The sequence below is a fragment of the Triticum aestivum genome, chromosome 2A (assembly GCF_018294505.1).
Source record: "Triticum aestivum cultivar Chinese Spring chromosome 2A, IWGSC CS RefSeq v2.1, whole genome shotgun sequence".
NCBI lineage: Eukaryota > Viridiplantae > Streptophyta > Magnoliopsida > Poales > Poaceae > Triticum > Triticum aestivum.
The window spans coordinates 713,144,620-713,166,932 of NC_057797.1; the positions used below are offsets into that span (position 1 = coordinate 713,144,620).

Sequence of the window (22,313 nt, forward strand, 5' to 3'; positions counted from 1 at the left end):
AAAGGATCAATGAGCTAGAGCTTACACAGAAAAAGTTGGAGGGGATGATTGAACATCAACAAGGGAGAGATTCAGAAACTTTTGCAGGAGGCAGTTGATCGAGAACAATATGAAATGGAGCTGGCAAATATGGAATTTGAGGATTTTGAGAAAGAGAATCATGAGAGGAAAGAAGGCAATGAATCTGGAAAGTATAATGAGCCTACTGATTATAATGCTAGTCAGGAATCAACAGGGACTTTTGGAGAAAAAATGGCTGAAATTCATGGAGCTGGAATGTTGGATAAAAGTGAAGAAGAAAAAGAAGTGGAGTTGAAGAGAAGTCTAAGAAATAAAGGAAAAGAGGACCAAAAAGTTGAGGAGATGGCAAAATCAGAGCTGAAGAAAGAGACAATTATGGTAAGAATCTAAATCCAAATATGAACAATCCTTCTTTACTTCATGTTAGTTCTTTAGTTGGTATTGATTTAGGATGCTCTATGGAAATGATTGACAAAAACTTAAAGATTATTAGGACAATGGTGATTGCTAGAAAAGATATATACATTCAAAACATAGCTAAAAAGGATGCTGGAGGGAGGAGACTGATAGGAGGGAGGACAAATCCCTTGACAATCTAGTGCATATTGATACTTGAGATGTGGATATTGAATAATTATGTTCTGATCTGGAACATTCTGATGCTGAGGTGGAGGAACAATAATATAAGAAACTATAAGCCATTTTCTAAGGAAGAAAAAATGGGAAAGAATGCTGACCAGTATTGAGCTATGTGAAGCACTCAGTTGGGGTGGTGGGGGTCTTGAGAAGGAAAAAAGAGGAAAAGAAGGATGATTAGCCTCTAACTGGCATAGAATTAGGAGGGCTGAGTTAGATAAAATATAGTTAATAATTGGGGGTAGTAAAAATGAGAGGAATTTTTGGAATGCTAGAGGCACTGGGCAAGATTAAAAAAAAGATATGTGAGAGAGATGATTATTGATCATAGATTGGATTTTTTAGGGATTTCTGAAACCATTAAACATAATTTCTCCAAAAATGAACTACACAATTTGTTTGGAGGGAGAAATTATGAGTGGTGTTGGAACCCACCTAGAGGGATATCTGGAGGAATATTGATGGGTGTAAATAAGGATACATCTGATGTAGAACACATAGAGAAAGGGGAATACTTTTTGAGAATGTTAGTATATGATAAAAATGTTAAAATGCATTGGAATCTGGTAACTGTGTATGGAAATGCTCAAGCAGAAGGGAAATCTGGTTTTTTAGCTGAGCTAGCCAGATTATATCATATTAACCCCTTAGCTTGTTTGGTAGGGGGAGATTTTAACATTATCAGGAACGAAAAAGAGAAAAATAAACCTGTCCACGATGATCATTGGAATTTAATGTTCAATGCAATTATTCAGGAGGCTAGGCTGAGAGAACTACCTTTGAATTGGAGAAAATTTACATGGCATAAAAACTTTTATGACCCCACCTATGAGAAATTAGATAGGGTGTTAATGTGCCCAGCCCGGGAAGAGAAATACCCATTGACAATATTACAAGCATTTGCTAGAGAGGTATCTGATCACACTTCTTCGTTCTTGGACACAGGGGTAAGCAAGATATCAAACATATTTTTAGATATGAGAATGCTTGGGCTATGAGAGATGGTTTCAAGGAGTTAGTCTATAAAACCTGGAATGAAAGATATATAGGAGATATTCTAGAGAGATGGCAGCTTAGACTAAGAAACCTAAGGAAGAAAACTAAAGGATGGAATAGAAATGTTGATGCATGGTATAGAAAAATTAAAATTTATATCACAAAACAACTAGATGAGATTGATAAAAAGGCTGAGGTCATGGGGATAGCTGCTGCAGATAGAAATGAATAAAAAGAGCTGTTAAAAAGAGTGATGACACGGGAGGAAGTGAAATGGCTCCAAAGATACAAACATAAAGAAATTACATATGGGCATGCAAACACTAGATACTACCATGAAAAAGTAAATAGTAGAAGGAGAAAAAAACAAAATCATTTCCTTGGAACAAGAAGAGAGGTGGTGGAAGGTGAGGAGAAATTAATGGAATATATTACTATTTTTACAAAGATTTTCTTGGCCATCCAGAAGAAACCTAGATTTCCATGAAGGAAATAAAGATGAAACAAATTAGTGAAGAGAGGAAGATATTAATGACACACTTTTCTCTAAAAGAGATACAAGAGGTGGTGTTTAGAATGAAGAAAAACAAGAGCCTTGGCCCGGATGGATTCCCTGCTCATTTTTATGAGGAGTTTTGGGATTTAGTCAAGTGGGGTTTGAAGGCCATGGTGGAGGAATTTTCCAAAGGGAATAGAAACATTTCTATATTGAATTATTGGATTATTACCTTGGTCCCAAAAACATCCGAGGATAAACAAGTACAAAAGTTTAGACCTATTTGTCTACTTAATGTTAGCTTTAAAATTATCACCAAGGTGTTGATGAATATGCTAACCAAATGTGTATCCCCTGTTATTTCCAAAACACAAATTGCATTTATCAAAGGGAGATACAAAATGGAGGGGTGGTGATTTTACATGGAGGTTTGAATACTTCTCATGCTAAGAAAGAGGATGAAGTGATCTTTAAAGTGTATCTTGAAAAGGCTTATGATAAAATTAAATGGCCCTTTGTAATCCAAATGTTAAACCTCAAAGGCTTTCCTGACAAGTGGTGTGATTGGGTAATGGAGACAATGAGGGGGGGGCATGTAGGGGTGAAGGTTAATGATCAAATTGGCCCATTTTTTAAGACACAGAAAGGGCTGAGGCAAGGGGATGCCATGTCACCTCTCCTAGTTGACTTAGCTGCTAATGCGCTGGCAGTGCTCATGAGTAATGCTTTGGAGCATGGATTGGTGAAAGAGGTCCCGGGGTATGAAAATAATAAAGGTATAAACATGTTGCAATATGTAGATGACACAATCTTCTTAATGCAGGATGATGTGGACAATGTTAAAAACCTTAAGTTTATCTTGGGAGCTTTTGAACAGATGCCAGGGCTCAAAATATACTTCCATTTAAGCGAGATGATGCTCTTTAGGAAGGCTAGAGACAAACTGTTGGGTAACGTAGCAATAATTCAAAATTTTCTACGCATCACCAAGATCAATCTATGGAGTAATCTAGCAACGAGGGGAAGGAGAGTGCATCTACATACCCTTGTAGATCGCTAAGCGGAAGCGTTGCAAGAACGCGGATGAGGTAGTCGTACTCGTGGCGATTCAGATCGCGGTCGATTCCGATCTAAGCACCGAACAACGGCGCCTCCGCGTTCAACACACGTACAGCATGGTGACGTCTCCCGCGCCTTGATCCAGCAAGGAGAGAGGGAGAGGTTGGGGAAGACTCCGTCCAGCAGCAGCACGACGGCGTGGTGATGGTGGAGGAGTGTGTCATGCCAGCAGGGCTTCGCCAAGCACTGCAAGACACGAGGAGGAGAAGGTATTGGAGGGGAGGGGTGAGGGAGTCCTGGATTAGGGGGTGTTCGGATAGCCGGACTATACCTTCAGCCGGACTCCTGGACTATGAAGATACAAGATTGAAGACTTCGTCCCATGTCCGGATGGGACTTTCCTTGGCGTGGAAGGCAAGCTTGGCGATGCGGATATTCAAGATCTCCTACCATTGTAACCGACTCTATGTAACCCTAACCCTATCCAGTGTCTATATAAACCGGAGGGTTGTAGTCCGTAGGCAATCAACTCCATATACAACAATCATACCATAGGCTAGCTTCTAGGGTTTAGCCTCCTTGATCTCGTGGTAGATCTACTCTTGTACTACCCATATCATCAATATTAATCAAGCAGGACGTAGGGTTTTACCTCCATCAAGAGGGCCCGAACCTGGGTAAAACATCGTGTTCCCTGCCTCCTGTTACCATCCGGCCTAGACGCACAGTTCGGGACCCCCTACCCGAGATCCGCCGGTTTTGACACCGACATTGGTGCTTTCATTGAGAGTTCCTCTGTGCCGTCACAATTAGGAAGGATGCCTCCTCCTCCCGTCTTTAAAGACGGCGCCGTTGCTAAGGGAGCCTTGGCTGTCGGCCAAACCCTCCGGCTAGGTGGTTTCCTCATGACCGCCTGTTCGGCTGTTGCGCCGACGGTGACCTCTCGGGTCATCAAAAGCAACCTGCACGTCAGCTCGGAGCTCGTCGAGCAGCTAGATCCAATGGAGCTCTCTTCCGTAAACAAGCTCTTGGATCGCATCGCCGCCCTGGGGGTCGCTATGGATTACGACCAGGTTGGGCTTAAACCCGATCTAAGAGAAATTAACTCTCCCCAAGTCACCCACCACGTTGTCGTGGTAGAGACGCAGTGCGGCGACCCCTCATCTATTTTAAGGACTAGCTACGTCCGAATTCCCGACCCCTCCAAGCCGGATACCCGCGGAGGGGGAGATGTAACTCAAGACCTGAGCTTAGGATCAGGCAACGGGCCAGATTCACTGGACAACATCCAAGAATCCGAACTTCAGAGTTCGGAAACTCTTCAGCCTCCGAATCTTGGATTGGGTGAGCTTTCAGATTCAACGACACCCGCCCACCCGATCATAAGCGATCTCTCCCAAATCAGGCAGAGGCCCGAGGAAACAGTACATCATTACTGGGCCAGATTCCTCCTGGTTATGAACAGGATAAAGGATTGCCGCGGGAAGACGCAATCTCAATTTTCTGCAGTAATTGCATGGACAAGGGAATCCTTAACGCCGTAAGTCGTCGTGATATCACACGCTTCGCTGACTTGGCGTCCATAGTACAAAAATACTGTGTGATGGAAAGAGCCTGGAAAACCGAAATAAATTTTTGGGATAATCCGGCCTTGAATTGTAATCCCGTCCGAACTAAGAGGGTGCATCATTACAGGACACCCGGGATAAACACCAAAAAGCCAAAACCCTCTATAGGGCATGGAACCGTACTAGAAAGATGGCTTGATGGACCCTGTAGAATTCACAGTACAGAGGACGCCACACCAACTCACACCTTAGAGCATGTTGGATACTCCGGCAGGTGGCCAAAATCGGCGAGGACCTCTTAATTCCGGAGGCCGCAGAAAGCCAGCCCAAGGACACCAGTACCATTCTCACAGTCTTCGAGACTTTCGCATCAAACAATGTGCAAAAAAGAACACTCCGCAACCTCGTCGAAGTCTATCAAGTTGCAGCAGTAAATCCATGGAGCGACACTGCCATTGCCTTCAACGCAAGTGATGAACCTAGATTCCGAACAGCCCGAGCACCAGCCGCATTGGTCCTCAGTCCCATAGTGGACGGCTTTCACCTCACCAAGGTGCTCATGGATGGAGGCAGCGGACTGAACCTCATTTATGAGGTAACTCTTCAAAAAAATGGAAATAGACTGGAACCGCGTCGAGCGAAGCAGCACAACCTTTAGAGGAATAATCCCCAATCGGGAAGCGCGCTGCACAGGAAAAATCACACTAGATGTGGTGTTCGGCACTCCGGATAATTACAGGTCCGAAGAAGTCACATTTCAGGTGGCCCTGTTTAAGAGCGGATATAACGCTTTACTAGGGCGGGAAGCATTCAAAATCTTCCAAGCAATACCCCATTATGGGTACATGAAGCTTAAGATGCCCGGGCCAAATGGAATTATGACTCTAGCTAGTGATCCGGACATAGCACTCCGCGCTGAAAACAAGACGGCCGCATTAGCCCTTGAGGCGCTATCCGAAGCCTTAGCGGCCGAGGAACTGACCGCGCTGCGCTCCACGGTTAATAGGGATGATGTGATACTCGATAAGAGATCCAAATCCACATCCTTCAAGCCAGCTGACGAAATAGTCAAATTCCAGGTCCATCCAACGGACCCCAATAAAACAGCTTCCATCGGGGCACGACTGAACCCTGACGCAGACGCTGCACTGCGAGAGTTCCTATGAGAGAACTGGGACATCTTCACCTAGCACCCTTCAGACATGCCAGGGATCCCACGCAGGCTGGCCGAACATAGCTTAAACATCCTAAAAGGATTTAAACCTGTCAAACAAGCCCTTCGGCGTTTTTCCGAACCCAAGAGACATGCTATGGGAGAGGATCTAGCCAAGCTATTAGAGGCCGGATTCATCAGGGACATAAAATATCTGGACTGGCTAGCAAACCTGGTGATGGTACCAAAGAAGGACAAATCCTGGCGCCTGTGTGTCGATTTTAAAGACCTTAATAAGGCTTGCCCAAAGGATCCCTTCCCCCTCCCCCATATCGATCAAATTATCAATGCCACCGCAGGACACGATTTGTTGTGTTTCCTCGACGCATACTCCGGTTACCATCAAATCAAGATGGCAGAATCAGACCAAGCTGCAACAACATTCATCACACCATACGGCCCATTCTGCTTCAACACAATGCCCTTCGGGCTGAAAAACGCCGGTGCAACATATCAGCGCATGATCCAGACATGTCTGGCAAACCAGATCGGCAAAACAGTGGAGGCGTATGTGGACGATGTGGTCGTCAAATCAAGACATGTTGAATCCCTAGTAAACGACTTGAGGCTTACATTCGATAACCTCCGAAAATATGACATCAAGCTCAACCCAGAAAAATGCGTCTTCGGTGTTCCAGCCGGAAAGCTCTTAGGCTTCATTGTATCCGGTAGAGGAATTGAAGCAAACCCAGCCAAGATCCAAGCTTTGTCACAATTGCATGTCCCAAAGGACCTTAAGAAAATACAAAAATTAACCGGGTGTGTGGCGGCTTTAAGCCGCTTCATCTCCCGCTTGGGAGAAAAGGCACTACCCCTTTATCGCCTCCTTCGGCGCACCGAACACTTCGAGTGGACGGATGCCACCACGACCGGACTTGATGAAATAAAATCCATATTGGCAACAAACCCAGTCCTGGCCGCGCCAACCTCCGGCGAACCAATATTATTGTACATTGCAGCAACAAACCAAGTTGTCAGCGCAGTGCTCGTTGTCGAGCGGGAAATGGACGGACACAAATTCCCCCTTCAAAGGCCGGTCTACTACGTGTCCACTGTCCTCACTCCATGCAAATCACGGTACCCGCATTATCAAAAGATTGCATACGCCGTATTCATGGCATCCCGGAATCTACGACACTACTTTCAAGAGTGTTCCATAACAGTAGCCTCGGAAGTGCCACTAAATGATATTATCAACAACCGCGATGCAACGGGCCGGATTGCAAAATGGGCCATCGAGCTTCTCCCGTTCGATATAACCTATAAGCCACGACGAGCTATTAAATCACAAGTTTTGGCCGACTTCGTCGCAGAATGGACGGAGGCCGAGCTCCCTAAAGAGTACGGCACATATTCAAACTGGATTATGCATTTCGACGGCTCCAAAATGTTGGCCGGACTGGGGGCGGCGTCATCCTGACGTCCCCCACAGGAGACACAGTCCAATATGTGCTCCAGATCATGTACACGGGTTCCAATAATGCAGCCGAATATGAGGCCCTCCTACATGGCCTTCGGATAGCAGTATCCATGGGTATCCAGCGCCTAGAGGTACGCGGGGATTCAAACCTCGCGATATCCCAAATAAATGGAGACTTCGACGCCAAGGACCCAAAAATGGCAGCTTACCGCGACGCCGTCCTAAAAATGTTAGCTCGGTTCGAAGGGCTGGAGTTTCACCATATAGCCCGAGAAAACAATCAAGCGGCGGACGTCCTAGCACGCATCGGAGCAAAACGCGATGCAGTCCCCCCCAATGTCTTTTTGGAAAGATTGTTCAAGCCATCCGTAGCATGGGAGGGGGAACCCTTACATAACAGCCCGAACCCAGCCGCACCACTCGAGGCCGAACAATCTGACACAATCGGAGGCTCTGCCAACGAAATTACACCTTCAGCCCACGTAATAATGGCGGTTATCGCCCCGTGGACAGAACCATTCCTAGCCTACCTTACTAGGTAGGAACTCCCGGAGGACCAAAACGAGGCCCGCTGCATAGTGCGGCGATCTAAGGCCTACAGAGTCCATGAGGGAGAACTTTATAAGAAAAGCACTACCGGAGTCCTTCAAAGGTGCATCTCCGCAGAGGAAGGGCAGAACCTCCTGGCTGAAATTCATGTCGGACTCGGTGGTCACCACGCCGCTGCTCGGTCCCTTGTTAGCAAGGCTTTCCGTACAGGCTTTTACTGGCCGACGGCCCGAGCAGACGCTCAGGACTTAGTCCAACGATGCACTGGTTGCCAACTTTTTGCCAACCAAAGCCATATGCCACCCACCGCACTCCAAACTATACCCATCACCTGGCCTTTTGCGGTCTGGGGGCTTGACATGGTCGGACCCCTTAAAGGTGGAACCCATAGGAAAAAATACTTACTGGTCATGGTGGATAAGTTCACCAAATGGATAGAAGCCAAGCCTGTTAAAACAGCCGAATCCGGGCCTGTGATAGACTTCATATCCGGGGTTGTACACCGTTATGGCGTCCCCCACAACATCATAACCGACAACGGTACAAACTTTACCGCCGACGAGGTAAAACTCTGGTGCAAAAACATGGGCATCAAGCTCGATTATGCTTCCGTCTATCACCCACAAACCAACGGCCAGGTCGAACGTGCAAATGGTCTTATGATGAGCGGCATTAAACCCAGACTGGTGCGGTCCCTCAAGGAATCTAACACGCACTGGGTAGAGGAGCTCGACTCCGTGCTATGGGGGCTGCGAACCACGCCAAATCGCACCACCGGGTACACACCATTTTTTATGGTGTACGGCGCAGAAGCAGTTCTGCCCTGCGACATAATTCATGACTCACCTAGAGTGCGCATGTACGAAGAAAGAGAAGCCGAGCTCGATTGGCAGGACAACTTGGACGCCTTGGAGGAGGAGCGCGATGTGGCAAAAGCCCGTTCCGCATTTTATCAACAGCAGGCCCGAAGATATCAAAGCAGAGAAGTACGGGCCAAAAATTACAATGTTGGCGAACTAGTTCTACGCCTGCTGGATAAGAAAAAGGACAAACTCAAGCCCAAGTGGGAAGGTCCATTCATAATCGACCAAGTCCTGACTGGCGGGGCGTACCGCCTACGAGATGCGTCGAACAACCGACTCGAGCCGAACCCGTGGAACGCTACCCGTCTCCGAAGATTCTATGCCTAGCGCCGGACTCTGTGTTCGTCTCCTTCCTCTGTCCATCCCTTTTTGTATTTTTCTGTCTTACATTTCTCTCCTTCCCATTTTTTTTCTTTCGTAGCCCTTAAAGGCGCATCTAGTGACGCGTCACTCGCGCTCATTAAACCTGGGGGCTTCTTTAACAGAAGCTTATTTATACGGGCTTCACGCCCAACACATGCGTCAAACTTCCACATGTACCTTTTTTCTTCACCATTATATGCATCAATATGACTTAAGTTTTGGCCAAGCTGGGTTGCCTGGCTCCTGTGCTTACCCCTACGTTCCCGATTGTTTGGCTAGGTGGTAAAGGGAGCACCTCTGCGATTGTTACTGCCGGGTCAGCCGGATGTGTACCTCAGACTGGGTGAAGCCGAAAGCTAGTGTTCTTAAGGGAATATTCGGTCGGTGATATAAAAGATGATCTTTTTACTCATTTTATGCGCCCCCAGATGCTTTTTTCTGCGTCTCTTCATGCAGTCCGGACATGCACCTTAGGGCATGCCTCCCAGCGAAAGGAACCCTTAACGGAACTATTCTCTCTGGAAGATGTTTCTTACTAACCATGTAATATAACATAACTAGTTGGGCACTTGTCTGATAAAGCACTGATGACCCCTACGCCTGGTCTCCACGCATACCCCGGTTCTTATATAACCGCTAGGGTATTCAGACACACTCCGGACCGTCAGGTCCCGAGGTTGAAGCGAAAAGGTCGGCAACGACAAACGATCTACAATCCGGCTAGAAGGCATTACACATGTCAATTCAAAATTACACAGTCATTCTGACTGATTGTATTCCTCTTCTATACCATCTAACAGGCTGTCGAATTTACAGTCCTGCTGGGAATACTTCGCGGCCAACTCTACTTGGCCGTATACTAAGCTTACAGGGATCTCCTTCCCGTCAGGCCCCACTGGTCCGACCTCGGCCATGTGGTTTGGGTCAGACTTCGTAAAACGGGTCTTCACCATGGCCCAGGCCTCCCTAGCGCCTTGTCGGCAGGCCGATATCTTCCACAACCGGAAGCGCCGCCGAGCTCCCTTCAGCTTCTCTGCAAGCTCTCCAAGGCCCTCGGGCACGGAGTGGGCAGGCCATAAGGCTTGGGCAATACCCGGCATCGCCTGCCGAATTCGCTCGTGCAGTTGCAAGAGTTCGGGAAGAAGGTCACCCGTAGAACTAGGCATCTCCTCTGCAGGACGACCTGTGAGCATACCTACAGACATTACTCTATTAGTCGACTTCCTCGCCGAACTGTTTGTTCAAAGTTCGTTCAAGCACTTACTAAAAATGCCGCGTCGAAGCCGCTGATTCTCCTTCGTGGAGTCCGACAGCTGGCCACGAACATCTTTAAGTTCGACGTCCAGCTTGGTGTTGGCATCCTGAAGATCATTCTTCTCTCGCCTCACCTCTGTCAACGTACTCTCACCGGCCTTTAGCCGGCATAAGAGTTGTTGCTTGTCCGGATCGAGCCCGACGCCATCTGCAAAATGATTTGTCAGATTTGCACCCACACCGCACAATACTAATCTTTCGAAGTGTATCTTACCTGAGGGGGTCTCTTTGGGCTCCCCTGCTGCGGCTAGTGCGGCCTCTAGTTGGGCCTTGCACTTTTCCAGCTCCTGGGACAGTACGGTATTCTTCTCTGTAAGAAGCTACATATTACATGATCCTTAAATCAGTTGCTCTAACTGCTTCAAGTCTCGGGGGCTACTGGCATATATATATATATATATATATATATTTAACCAAAATTTTCTTACCCATATGTCTTGTACATACTGCTCCGTGGCTCTGGCTAAACCATTTTGAGCGGCACGGAGGTACGCATCTCCCGAATTAAAGGCATCTAAAGCCTCTTGGGAGAAACAAGCATCGCGTAGAATTGTCCGGCGATGCCTGTGGTTCATGGCACTCTCCACTTTAGAATTTGTGGCAGACAGCCTATCCGCATCCTCTGTCGGAGGAGCGTCCGGTGCGCGCCTTGTGCTCGCCTCCGCTTCTGGCCAGACGTTGGAGCCTGGCTGGTGGAGGCGCGATTGGCAACCTCTCCGGATGTAGTCCGGCGAGGTCTCTTCGTTCTGAAGATAGCACGAACGTTAATATGCCCTGACAGAATAACTCCAGGGAAACAAAGGGTGCATTATACCTTTGCGCCGGCATCTCAGTCCGGACTACATTCCTTTTTGCCCCACGGGGCCCTGCGGCCCCTCGTTGGCTAGCCGCCGCAGGTTCGGCCTCCTGCCTCGGAAATCTCCCCTGCAAAACACGGCTGTCGTCAGAAACACCGGGCTACGTGAGGGTGGAATCTCTTTCAAGGGAATAAGACCCCGGTTTCTGTCACCTGGGAGGCCGGGATTAACCCTGGGTAATCCGCCGTAATGGCTACCAAGGTATTGTCCTTGCTTAGCTGATGGAACACCCCATCGATAAGCTCCACTGATATGTCCGGATCCTCTTCGGAGTCCGGATTGAGGGACCGTTCTGGGTCCTCGGGCTGTGGAGGGCGGCTGTTTATATCCTTTACCTCCTGTCGCAGTTCCTGCATTGAAGTCGTTAGACTACCTATCTAACCATGGGAGTATAAAACAAACGGGCAAGCGCAATTGTTCACTTACCCAACTTGGAGGATCGTACATACTGAATCCGGCCCGCGGGTTGACGCGGAGGAATTCCTCCTTTTCTCCCTTGTACAAAGAGGATAAGATCTTTACTAAGGCGGCGGCTGAGGCCGGCCCCTTACGACCGTAACGTGTGGCGTCATCCTCCCCGTTGAAATCCCACATGGGGTGGCCTCTATATTGAAGCGGCTGCACCCCCCGCATAATGCATGCGGCCATGACTCCAATCATGGTTAGTCCGGAATGAGCCAACAGTCTTATCCGGCCCATCAGGTAAAGGACGTCTCTGTCACTTTCTCTCTAAGAGCTCCGCGGACGCCAGCTCAAGCGTTTCTTCAATGGAGCACTGTTGAACTCAGGGAGACCGACCCGGATAGGGTCCGGTAGCGGGACGTCATCTATGTAAAACCATTCCGAAGGCCAGTCCTCGGACGCCTTCTTTGGGGTTCCAGATAGGTATCCGGTCCCGGCGATGCGCCATACTTCGGCTCCGCCCACTTGGTATATAGACCCCTCCTGAGAACGGGGCACCAGGTAGAATAACCTCTTCCACAGCGCGAAATGAGCCTCAACGCCTAAAAATAGCTCGCAAAGGGCGACGAAACCCGCAATATGCAATACGGAGGCGGGCGTGAGATTGTGCAGCTGGAGGCCGTAGAACTCCAGAAGCCCGCGGAGAAATGGATGAATTGGAAATCCCAGTCCCCTTATTAGATAGGGGACGAGGCACACCCGCTCTCCATTAGAAGGATTGGGGGTGCTCTCCGCTTGTTTTCCGCCATTGTAGGTGGCGAGACCGGCTCGGACCGGGACCATGCATGCCTGAGGGAGAAATCCCTTGGCCTGAAGCGACACTAACTCGCTATGCGGGATGGTGCAACTCTCCCAGTCCCCGGGTTTGGGACCAGGAGGGGCGAGGGGAGGAGCTGCGACGGCTGGTCATGTTGGAATGGACCTTTGCTGGAAGCGCTCTGATGATAACTCGCGGAAAGGAGAAGATGTGGTTTGGACCTAAATCCCCATCCTGTTAAATAGGCGGCTCGTTTATACGGCTAGGGGTGTGGGTGTAAAAACGCCCCGTCTTTTCGCATTCGTTTGACATGTGGAGGACGGCCATTATTGGGCGTGGAAGCCGAGGAGCACTACATTACAAAAATCGGACATTATTCCTACAGGTACACAAGATTTGGAGAAGAACCTGCCTTGCAATGCCGAACAATCTGCGCGCCGGACTCGTCGTCATTGAAGCCTGGTTCGGGGGCTACTGAGGGATTCCTGGATTAGGGGGTGTTCGGATAGCCGGACTATACCTTCAGCCGGACTCCTGGACTATGAAGATACATGATTGAAGACTTCGTCCCGTGTCCGGATGGGACTTTCCTTGGCGTGGAAGGAAAGCTTGGCGATGCGGATATTCAAGATATCCTACCATTGTAACCGACTCTATGTAACCCTAACCCTATCCGGTGTCTATATAAACCGGAGGGTTGTAGTCCGTAGGCAATCAACTCCATATACAACAATCATACCATAGGCTAGCTTCTAGGGTTTAGCCTCCTTGATCTTGTGGTAGATCTACTCTTGTACTACCCATATCATCAATATTAATCAAGCAGGACATAGGGTTTTACCTCCATCAAGAGGGCCCAAACCTGGGTAAAACATCGTGTTCCCTGCCTCCTGTTACCATCCGGCCTAGACGCACAGTTCGGGACCCCCTACCCGAGATCCGTCGGTTTTGACACCGACAAGGGGGCTGCGCCAAGTGCAAGGGTCTGGCCCCCTCCCACACCTCCACTATTTATAGGTGGGGGAGAGAGGGGGCCGGCCCCCCTAGATCCCATCTAGGGTTGGGGCGGCGGCCAAGGGGGGGAGGAGTGCCTCCCAAGTCAAGTGGAGGCCCTCCCCCTTAGGGTTTCCCCTCTCCCATGCGCATGCGCCTTGGGGGGGCTGGTGCCCCTGGCCCATTAAGGCTAGGGAGCCCCCCTACAGCCCATGCTGCTGTATTGGACGTGGTGGAACATTTTCTGGACCTCCGGACCCCTCTAGAATCCTCCGGAACCTTCCGGAAGCTTCCCGGTACAATACCGAAAAAAACCGAACTTTTCCTCGAACCCGAACAACAACTTTCCATATATAAATCTTTACCTCCGGACCATTCCGGAACTCCTCGTGATGTCCGGGATCTCATCCGGGACTCCGAACAACATTCGGTAACCGCGTACATACTTTCCCTATAACCCTAGCGTCATCGAACCTTAAGTGTGTAGACCCTACGGGCTCGGGAATCATGCAGACATGACCGAGACATCTCTCTGGTCAATAACCAACAGCGGGATCTGGATACCCATGTTGGCTCCCACATGTTCCACGATGATCTCATCGGATGAACCACGATGTCAAGGATTCGATCAATCCCGTATACGATTCCCTTTGTCTATCGATATAGCACTTGCCCGAGATTCGATCGTCGGTATCCCGATACCTTGTTCAATCTTGTTACATGCAAGTCTCTTTACTCGTTCCGTAACACATCACCCCGTGATCAACTCCTTGGTCACATTGTGCCCATTATGATGATGTCCTACCGAGTGGGCCCAGAGATACCTCTCCGTCACACGGAGTGACAAATCCCAGTCTCGATTCATGCCAACCCAACAGACACTTTCGGAGATACCCGCAGTGCACCTTTATAGCCACCCAATTACGTTGTGACGTTTGGTACACCCAAAGCATTCCTACGGTATCCGGGAGTTGCACAATCTCATGGTCTAAGGAAATGATACTTGACATTAGAAAAGCTTTAGCATACGAACTACACGATCTTGTGCTAGGCTTAGGATTGGGTCTTGTCCATCACATCATTTTCCTAATGATTTATCCGTTATCAATGACATCCAATGTCCATGGTCAGGAAACCGTAACCATCTATTGATCAACGAGCTAGTCAACTAGAGGCTTACTAGGGACATGGTGCTGTCTATGTATCCACACATGTATCTGAGTTTCCTATCAATACAATTCTAGCATGGATAATAAACGATTATTATGAACAAGGAAATACAATAATAACCATTTTATTATTGCCTCTAGGGCATATTTCCAACACAAACAACAGGTCCGCCAGGAAATCCTGACTTGCAAAAGGAGCACTATACCCATAAAATATTTAGGAATGCGTGTAGCTGACTCCGGAATTAGAAACACACAATGAAGGTGTGTGACTGAAAAAATTGAAAAAGATGTAGCTATTGGCAAGGGAAATTGTTGGGCTCTATAGCAGGCAGCATGGTTCAAGCTTGTTTGACAAACATCCCACTGTTCGTGGACTAATGAGCAACTCGACTCGTTAAGCTCGTGCTCATTAAGCTCGTTCTTATTAAGGCTCGGCTCGTTAAGCTCATTAATATTAACGAGCAGAAAACCGCTCGGCTTGTTTGAAGCTTGTTAAGCTCGTGAGCGCTCGCGAGCGCTCGTTAACAGATTATGATGTGTTACAATATACATGATGAATGTGTATGTGTGGTTTTCAATATGAAATATGGTGACTACAAAAAAATTCCAGTAGTTTGTTGCCTCACATGTCGATTAGATTGAATAGATGCGCTGAGGTGCTACGAAAAGTTTGTCACGTAAGATGAAAATATGTGTTGTGTTGTTACTAACGAGCTTAATGAGCTACTCGTGAAACTCGTTAGCTCGCTCGATAAACTCGTTAAGCTTAACGAGCTGAAATCAATGATTGGCTCTGTTCATTAAGAAGCGAGCTACGAGCTTAATGAGCCGAACTATCGAGCATTCATTAAGCTCGCGAGCTATGAGCTTTTGGTCCAGCGATGTCATTTTATGCTATCCCCAAAGGGGTAATTAAGAAAGCTGATTTTTTCAGACCTAGATTGGTATGGCAAGAAGATGAAAATGTTAAGAAATGGCATTTAGTAAACTGGAAGACATGTTGCTTACCCAAGGAGGTGGGAGGCCTAGGAATTTGAAATTTGGAGTTAATGAACATTTCATTGCTAGCTAAATGGTTTTGAAAAATGGAGACAGAGGAGGGGCTATGGAAAGATGTGATGTTTAGGAAATATGGGGGAAATGGATGCCTATCTAGGGCTACTAGGAAAACTGGAGATTCTCAGTTCTGGGCTAGTCTGATGGAGGTGAAAGAGGTTTTCTACAGAATTGTGAAAAGGAAACTGGGAAATGGGGAAAACACTAGGTCCGTGGAAGATATATGGGTGGATGAGAAACCACCTAAAGAAGCCTACCCCAGACTATATGATACTTGTTTTGATCAGAACATAACAGTGGCCGAGGCCCAACTGAGGGGTTGGCATGGGTTCAGATTTAGAAGGACTTTGTATGGTGAAACTCTAGGTTTATGGAATAGTCTATAAAGTATATGTGAAGAGGTTGAAATGAGAGAAGGAAAGGATGAAATAATCTGGACACTCACTGCTGACCACAAATTCTCTGTCAAATCACTATATACTCTGGCCTTAGATTCCCACAGAAAGTCTTGTGGAAAACTAAAGTCCCAGCTAAAATAAAGATTTTTCTGTGGCTGGTAAATAGGAAGAGGATATTGACCAGAGACTCACTACTCAAAAGAGGGAGGCGAGGGGATAAAAAATGTGTATTTTGTGGAAAAGATGAGTCAGTGGACCATTTATTCTTCACTTGCTCGGTGGCTTCTCTGATTTGGAGTTTAGCGAAATGTTCTGTAGGTTTGAGGACAATTCCTTCATAAATTCGGGAATGCTTGGGGGGATGGTTAGATAGGTTTAAGAAAAATGATAAAAAGCTAGTTATGGTTGGGATCTCTGCTTTATTATGGGCTATATGGAAATGTAGAAATGGGATAATTTTTAAGAATAAAAGGGTGACGGACCCTGTTGTTTTGATCAAACTAATGAGTAGCTGGATTATTGTGGACTGGTCTATTTTGCAGACAAAGGAGCAACAAAAAGGGGCACTGGATCTGGGAGCAAAACTGCTAGAACGAGTAGCAAGTGAAGTATATGTAACGTCGCATGGGTGGAGGATCAACGTGGCGCGACTGGAAGGATGAGCAGAGAAAACCTTCTACCTGTTGTAGCTGCAAGTTCTTCATTGTTGCTATTTTTCTCTAGTAGTTTGTCTTTTGGAGTCTATAAGATAAATGTTGATGTCCGGACTTGGATACAGTGGATGTGTAAGGAGACGTCATGATCGATGTAGATGTGTTTCTCGTCACTTAGCTCTGACAGGCCTTCCTGTTGAGGTTTGGGTGGAGTTGAGAGAGAGGAACATGGTAGATTGTCGCGTTTGCTTCCTATCGTAGCCTGTTTCGTTTGGATGCTTTGGTTTTCATTAATGAAAATCGGAAGGGGGAAGCCCTTCTTTTATCAAAAAAAAAAATCTCGGTAATCAACATACCTGAATTTTTGATAATATTGTGCAATGCGAGTGTACATGGATTCTTTTTATCCTGATGGTTATGAATATCAAGTTTGAGATCTTTCCTAGTCACAGAACGGGCATTTCCTCCATGGCTTGTGTAATTGTTCGGATAGGCTCATATTCTTGGATTAGACGGCAGATAAATCACTCTCCCCGACTATGGAGGGAGAACACACTGGAATACGGATCTCGAGATTATTTTTATGCTATCCTTGGAGAAAGTCATTTCCCGAGCACCTTAGGCCGTCGCTTAGATAGACGACCCAAAGGTCCCTCTGTTTGTCGATGGGAATGGGGCATTAAGAGGAACATAATTTTTGGATTTCCACACATTAAGTAGAAGAGCTCGGGATTTTCTGAGGGACGTACATGGGAAAGCGAAGCAAGGTGTGGCTTGGCGCTTATAGAGTGGAGTATACTGACAGTTAATCCAAGAGTCGCAATGCACACTCGGAGTGAATCAAGATGAGAACCCTCCACCTATGCCACTCCATCATGCCTTTTTTACACAGTACAATACTAACATACACGCACATATACCCATCTTTTTAATCGCACACATGCACACACTACCCTATGAGCACCATTGAGATACTAAGTCGACACAAATTCAGTCAACGGGTGCCTTTTGACTGGATCAAGGGGGGGGGGGGGGTATCCAAAAACTGATATTGCATAGATTCAAGTATTGGAAACCGGTGTCAAGCAAAATTAGTTAGGTCCTCTTTGGTTACAAGATTTCTAAAATGTGGGAACATGAGAAAAAAAATAGGAATTGTACGTCATGGCATGTTGAATCCTACACGAATTGAAAACGCAACAATGTGTAAAAAAACACATGCATTTTCTTGAAGAATTAGATGTATGCCATGGTTGTCACTGAAACAAATAACACATTTCATGGGATTGAAATCAATGGAAAATTTGGATCTCAAGTAAGATCTCTTAGCAACTCGTGAAACCTCTCATGGGCCCCAAGTAAATTGTCTCACCGAATTGAGAGGACCTGACAAGGCATAAAAACTTAGTTGGGAAATCTCACCAGGCTTAAAAAATGACCTAACTAGTCTTAAAAACTTGGTCCCAACATAGTTTTTTAGAGACTTCCCTGGCTTGGTTTTAGTTTTCCTCTTACAACCTTAATTCCACTTACTGTTGTCAGGCTTGCTGGTAAATACTAAATGCTAGTACAGAAAAGTGATAATATTTGCCATATTCTAGGCAAGAACTCAAATCACATAAGGTAAATACCCTATAAGTATATGTAGCATAAATCAATCAAGGAAACATTACTTTAAATTAAGGAGGCACACCCCATTAGAACTACTTGGAGAAGGAGCCAAAGCTTTGACTGCCAAGACAAGCTGCCTCTATAGAAGACATGTAGACTCAAATTAAAAGAAGAAGACTACACTGCAAGACCTATTTCGCACACACAAACTAGTTCTTGTAGCATGTAAACTCACATCAATATACATTTTACGGGATGCTGGGCTGCTAATTATACTTGCCAAGAGGGCTTGAACCTAGGTACATTGTTGTCTCCATGGTCTCTAAAGTCTATGAATGGATCTCCTCATCGCTCGATTAAACACCTGAATTGTATGTATAGCTTCGTGTATAGGATCAATGAATTTCTCGTCAACAATATTAACGGAAGTCCATCGCTCACTAGCTTTTTGTCCAGATGAGTACCTACTGAATACACACTTAACAAAACTGGGACCAATTGAATTTTCCTACTCTGAAGGAATGTAGTCTCTAAGAAAGCAGGTACAATAAACAATGAACTCATTCCTAAACAAAGACCATTTCATATTGGAGTCTTCATCCCACTTTTGATGGCACAGTATAGCTGATGAGATACTCCAAAGTAGGTAGCAGTCATAACCACTTCACTCCACAAAAACTTTGGCACATTCATAGTGTACATAATCAATCTTGTTTTCTCCAAAAATGGTAATTCTTAATTTGCGCAATGCAGATTATTCTTTTAGCGGGAGGCGATGTTGCCGTCGATCGCGAGGTGCCGGCAGTCACTTTGTTAATCTTGAAGTTCTGCAACTCCGACCGGATCTTCATTAGACACAGTGTGAGTGCATGTCTGTGGTGGTGTGAGTGTGCGAGTCTATGTTTTAATTAGTGTTGACCATTCACATGCAAGAAAAATCTTTTTTTTTTAATACGCACAAGCATGTGTATCATGTATTAAAAAGGAGATGAGGAAAAGAGCCCCGTCGGCCAAGGTTCTACAAGTAGTTACAAGCACCACTCCACCACGGCAGGTGGTGTGAGTGTGCGAGTCTATGTTTTAATTAGTGTTGACCATTCACATGCAAGAAAAATCTTTTTTTTTTAATACGCACAAGCATGTGTATCATGTATTAAAAAGGAGATGAGGAAAAGAGCCCCGTCGGCCAAGGTTCTACAAGTAGTTACAAGCACCACTCCACCACGGCACCACCACACGGCCTAAAGGCCACGCTGACACACTTAACTACTCGCCCTAGCCCACCTAGTCAGCATAGCCGGGAAGTTAGAGTATTCTCCCTTCAATATCCCTGCTAGCTCTAGCTTCCATGATTTGCTCTCACTCTCAATTTTAAAAATGACCTTTGTAGCCGAGGGCGAAGCCCCATCAAATACAACCGCGTTCCTACCCTTCCAGAGCTCCCACATGCACAAGGATAGGAGTGTGTTCGTGGGAAGCACATTGCTTAATTTATTTTTCCAATAATGAACTGCCATTAATATCATCTTTCCATATAAAAACGATCCAACCGCGAAAGAGTTCAACACCCGGCTACATATGAAGATGCACATACTCCAGACACACAAAGTTCCACATAACTACATGACTTTTCAGATCTGTATGTAATACACATGGAGATCACATCAGAAGTACTAGTTTATTTGAATTTAAAACATAACATGTACAATTGGAATTTAAGGACACATAAATAAAGTCGTCGCAGATGATGAATTTGATTACCCACACGGCCACACATATGGCTTTGACAACAAACAAGACCATGCAAAGATCCGGATAGGGAAACAACGGTTCAGCGCGGCAGCTGTACGTGGAGAGTTGCACGCAATCGCAGATCCAACTTCTTCTTAGCACTGATTCCCATGGTTTCCGTCATGTCAAGATCACCGGGGAGAATGCCATCTGGAAGAGCCCAGTCGAAATAAAACAAAAGGCTTGCGAGAGCGAGCTCAATGTTCGCGACCCCAAACAACACCCCGGGGCAAATCCGCCGCCCGGCGCCGAATGGTACGAACTCAAAGTTGATACCATTGTAATTCACCTTACTGCCCATAAATCTATCTGGGATGAATGCTTCCGGTTCTTCCCAGTACTCAGGGTCCCTTGAGATAGCCCAAGCATTCACAAGAACAATGGCGCCCTTGGGAACGTCATAGCCGAGTATGTTACATTGCTCTTGGCATTCCCTTGGCAGTAGTAATGGCGTAGGTGCGTGCAACCTCAACGTCTCCTTGATGATACACTGCAAGTAGCTTAGATTGGCTAGACCCTCCTCGGTTACCTTCATTTGTCCCGCGAAGGCACCCCTGACCTCAGCTTGTGCCCTAGACATCACACTAGGGTTTTGCATCAACTCTGTCATGGCCCACTGTAGCGTTGTTATCGGTGACTCGCTCCCCCCTGCAAAAACATCCTGTGTTCTTTTCCCTGTTGGTGAAACCGTGGATTGATAGAAAAACTAGCGCGCCCCACATGTACACACGTGTGTATGTATATATAGCATGTACTAGAATGAGCAAAATAACTTACTAAAATCACTGCTTTGATATGGTTCATGGTGAGGGGGAACGCAAGGTTGCCTTCTCGTTTGATCCTCAAGAGGGCATCGACCAGGTCTTCCTGGTGAACTTCCTTGGAGGATCTCCTCGCGAGATGATCATCTATGATACGCTCCAGGAAGGATAGCACAGAGTCTCGAAAGACCGCAGCCCTGCGCAGTGTGCTGCTCAGAGTGCGCGCTAGCCTCGACGACGGGAACAAGTCGGATAAGGTGTAGCCACCTATCAGCCGCACCGCCTCGGCGACATAATCGAGCAAGGTGTCACTGTCACGGTCCTTGAACCGGCAACCCAAGGTGGAGTGCACCGTCGTGTCCGACCCGTAAATGGTGAGCATGTTACTCAGATTCACAGTTAGCTGTGTCTCTGATGCAGATGAGATGGATCGAATGAACCTGATTACCTCCTCCTCACGGGTGGGCCAGAAAGATTTGACGCGCTTGGCGTTCAGCAGCTCGAGGACGCAAATCTTGCGGAGCTGCCGCCAGTGTGCACCGTATGGGGAGAACGTGATCCCCGTGCCATGCTCGTTCAGCACCTTGGCCGTTGAGCTCAGTGGCCTTGTGCAGAAGATGTGGTCGTGCGTCTTCATGATCTCCTTGGCAGCTTCGGCGCTGGAGGCGACGATCACTGGAACCTTACCGAGCTTGAGGAGCATAAGGGGCCCATGGCGCCGAGAGAGATCCCGTAAGGCACGGTGTGGGAGGGCACCAAAAAGATGGTGGAGGTTGCCGATGATAGGAAGCTGCCATGGGCCAGGAGGAAGCCGTAGACCGCGGTCGCCGGAGCAAAAGAAAGCTCTCAGGGAGCGTAGGATGTACAGAAGTGGAAGAAGAGCTAAAAGATAGATGTATGCCTCCATGATTGGGTAGTATCAGTGTGGTGGATATGTGATCAATACTGGAATAGGAGTGGGGTTTTGGATGAAGAACTCAAGTAATCACGGTTTATATAGGCAGCATTGCTGCTTGTTCGTTTTCTGTTCCAGCTGCAGGTTGCTTGTTCGTTGCTTGATACCCGTACTTCTTTTATGCCACGCGCATTTTCAGGGCAAAAAGAAAAATCAAAGTCAACTATGTGATCTCGTACCGATTTGATGGATGCATGTGATCATGCGGTACATATATCTAAAGAGTACTTATAGTGTGCTGCAGGAGCAGAATTAAATAGCTAGCATTTTTTTTTTTGGAACGACGTAGCGTCCAACTTTAAATTAATAAAGCCACTAGGCAGCATCCACACAAGTTTAAGACATTACA

At 46.8% G+C, this 22,313-nt stretch overlaps 1 protein-coding gene across 1 annotated transcript; it reads right to left on the reverse strand.

The window, feature by feature from the left end:
* Positions 1–20,288: 20,288 nt before the first annotated feature.
* On the reverse strand, positions 20,289–21,916 carry LOC123186110 (desmethyl-deoxy-podophyllotoxin synthase-like). Its single transcript, XM_044597903.1, has 2 exons — positions 21,026–21,916; positions 20,289–20,909 (listed from the first exon to the last, which is right to left on the reverse strand). Exons 1-2 carry the CDS (start codon positions 21,914–21,916, stop codon positions 20,289–20,291), a joined length of 1,512 nt encoding a protein of 503 aa, XP_044453838.1.
* Between the last annotated feature and the right edge of the window lie 397 nt (positions 21,917–22,313).

Coding starts and splice junctions, on each gene's coding strand:
- LOC123186110 (XM_044597903.1), bottom strand. CDS start 21,916: ATGGAGGCATACATCTATCTTTTAGCTCTTCTTCCACTTCTGTACATC. Junction 20,910..21,025: donor ATATCAAAGCAGTGATTTTA/GTAAGTTATTTT, acceptor AAAAGAACACAG/GATGTTTTTGCAGGGGGGAG.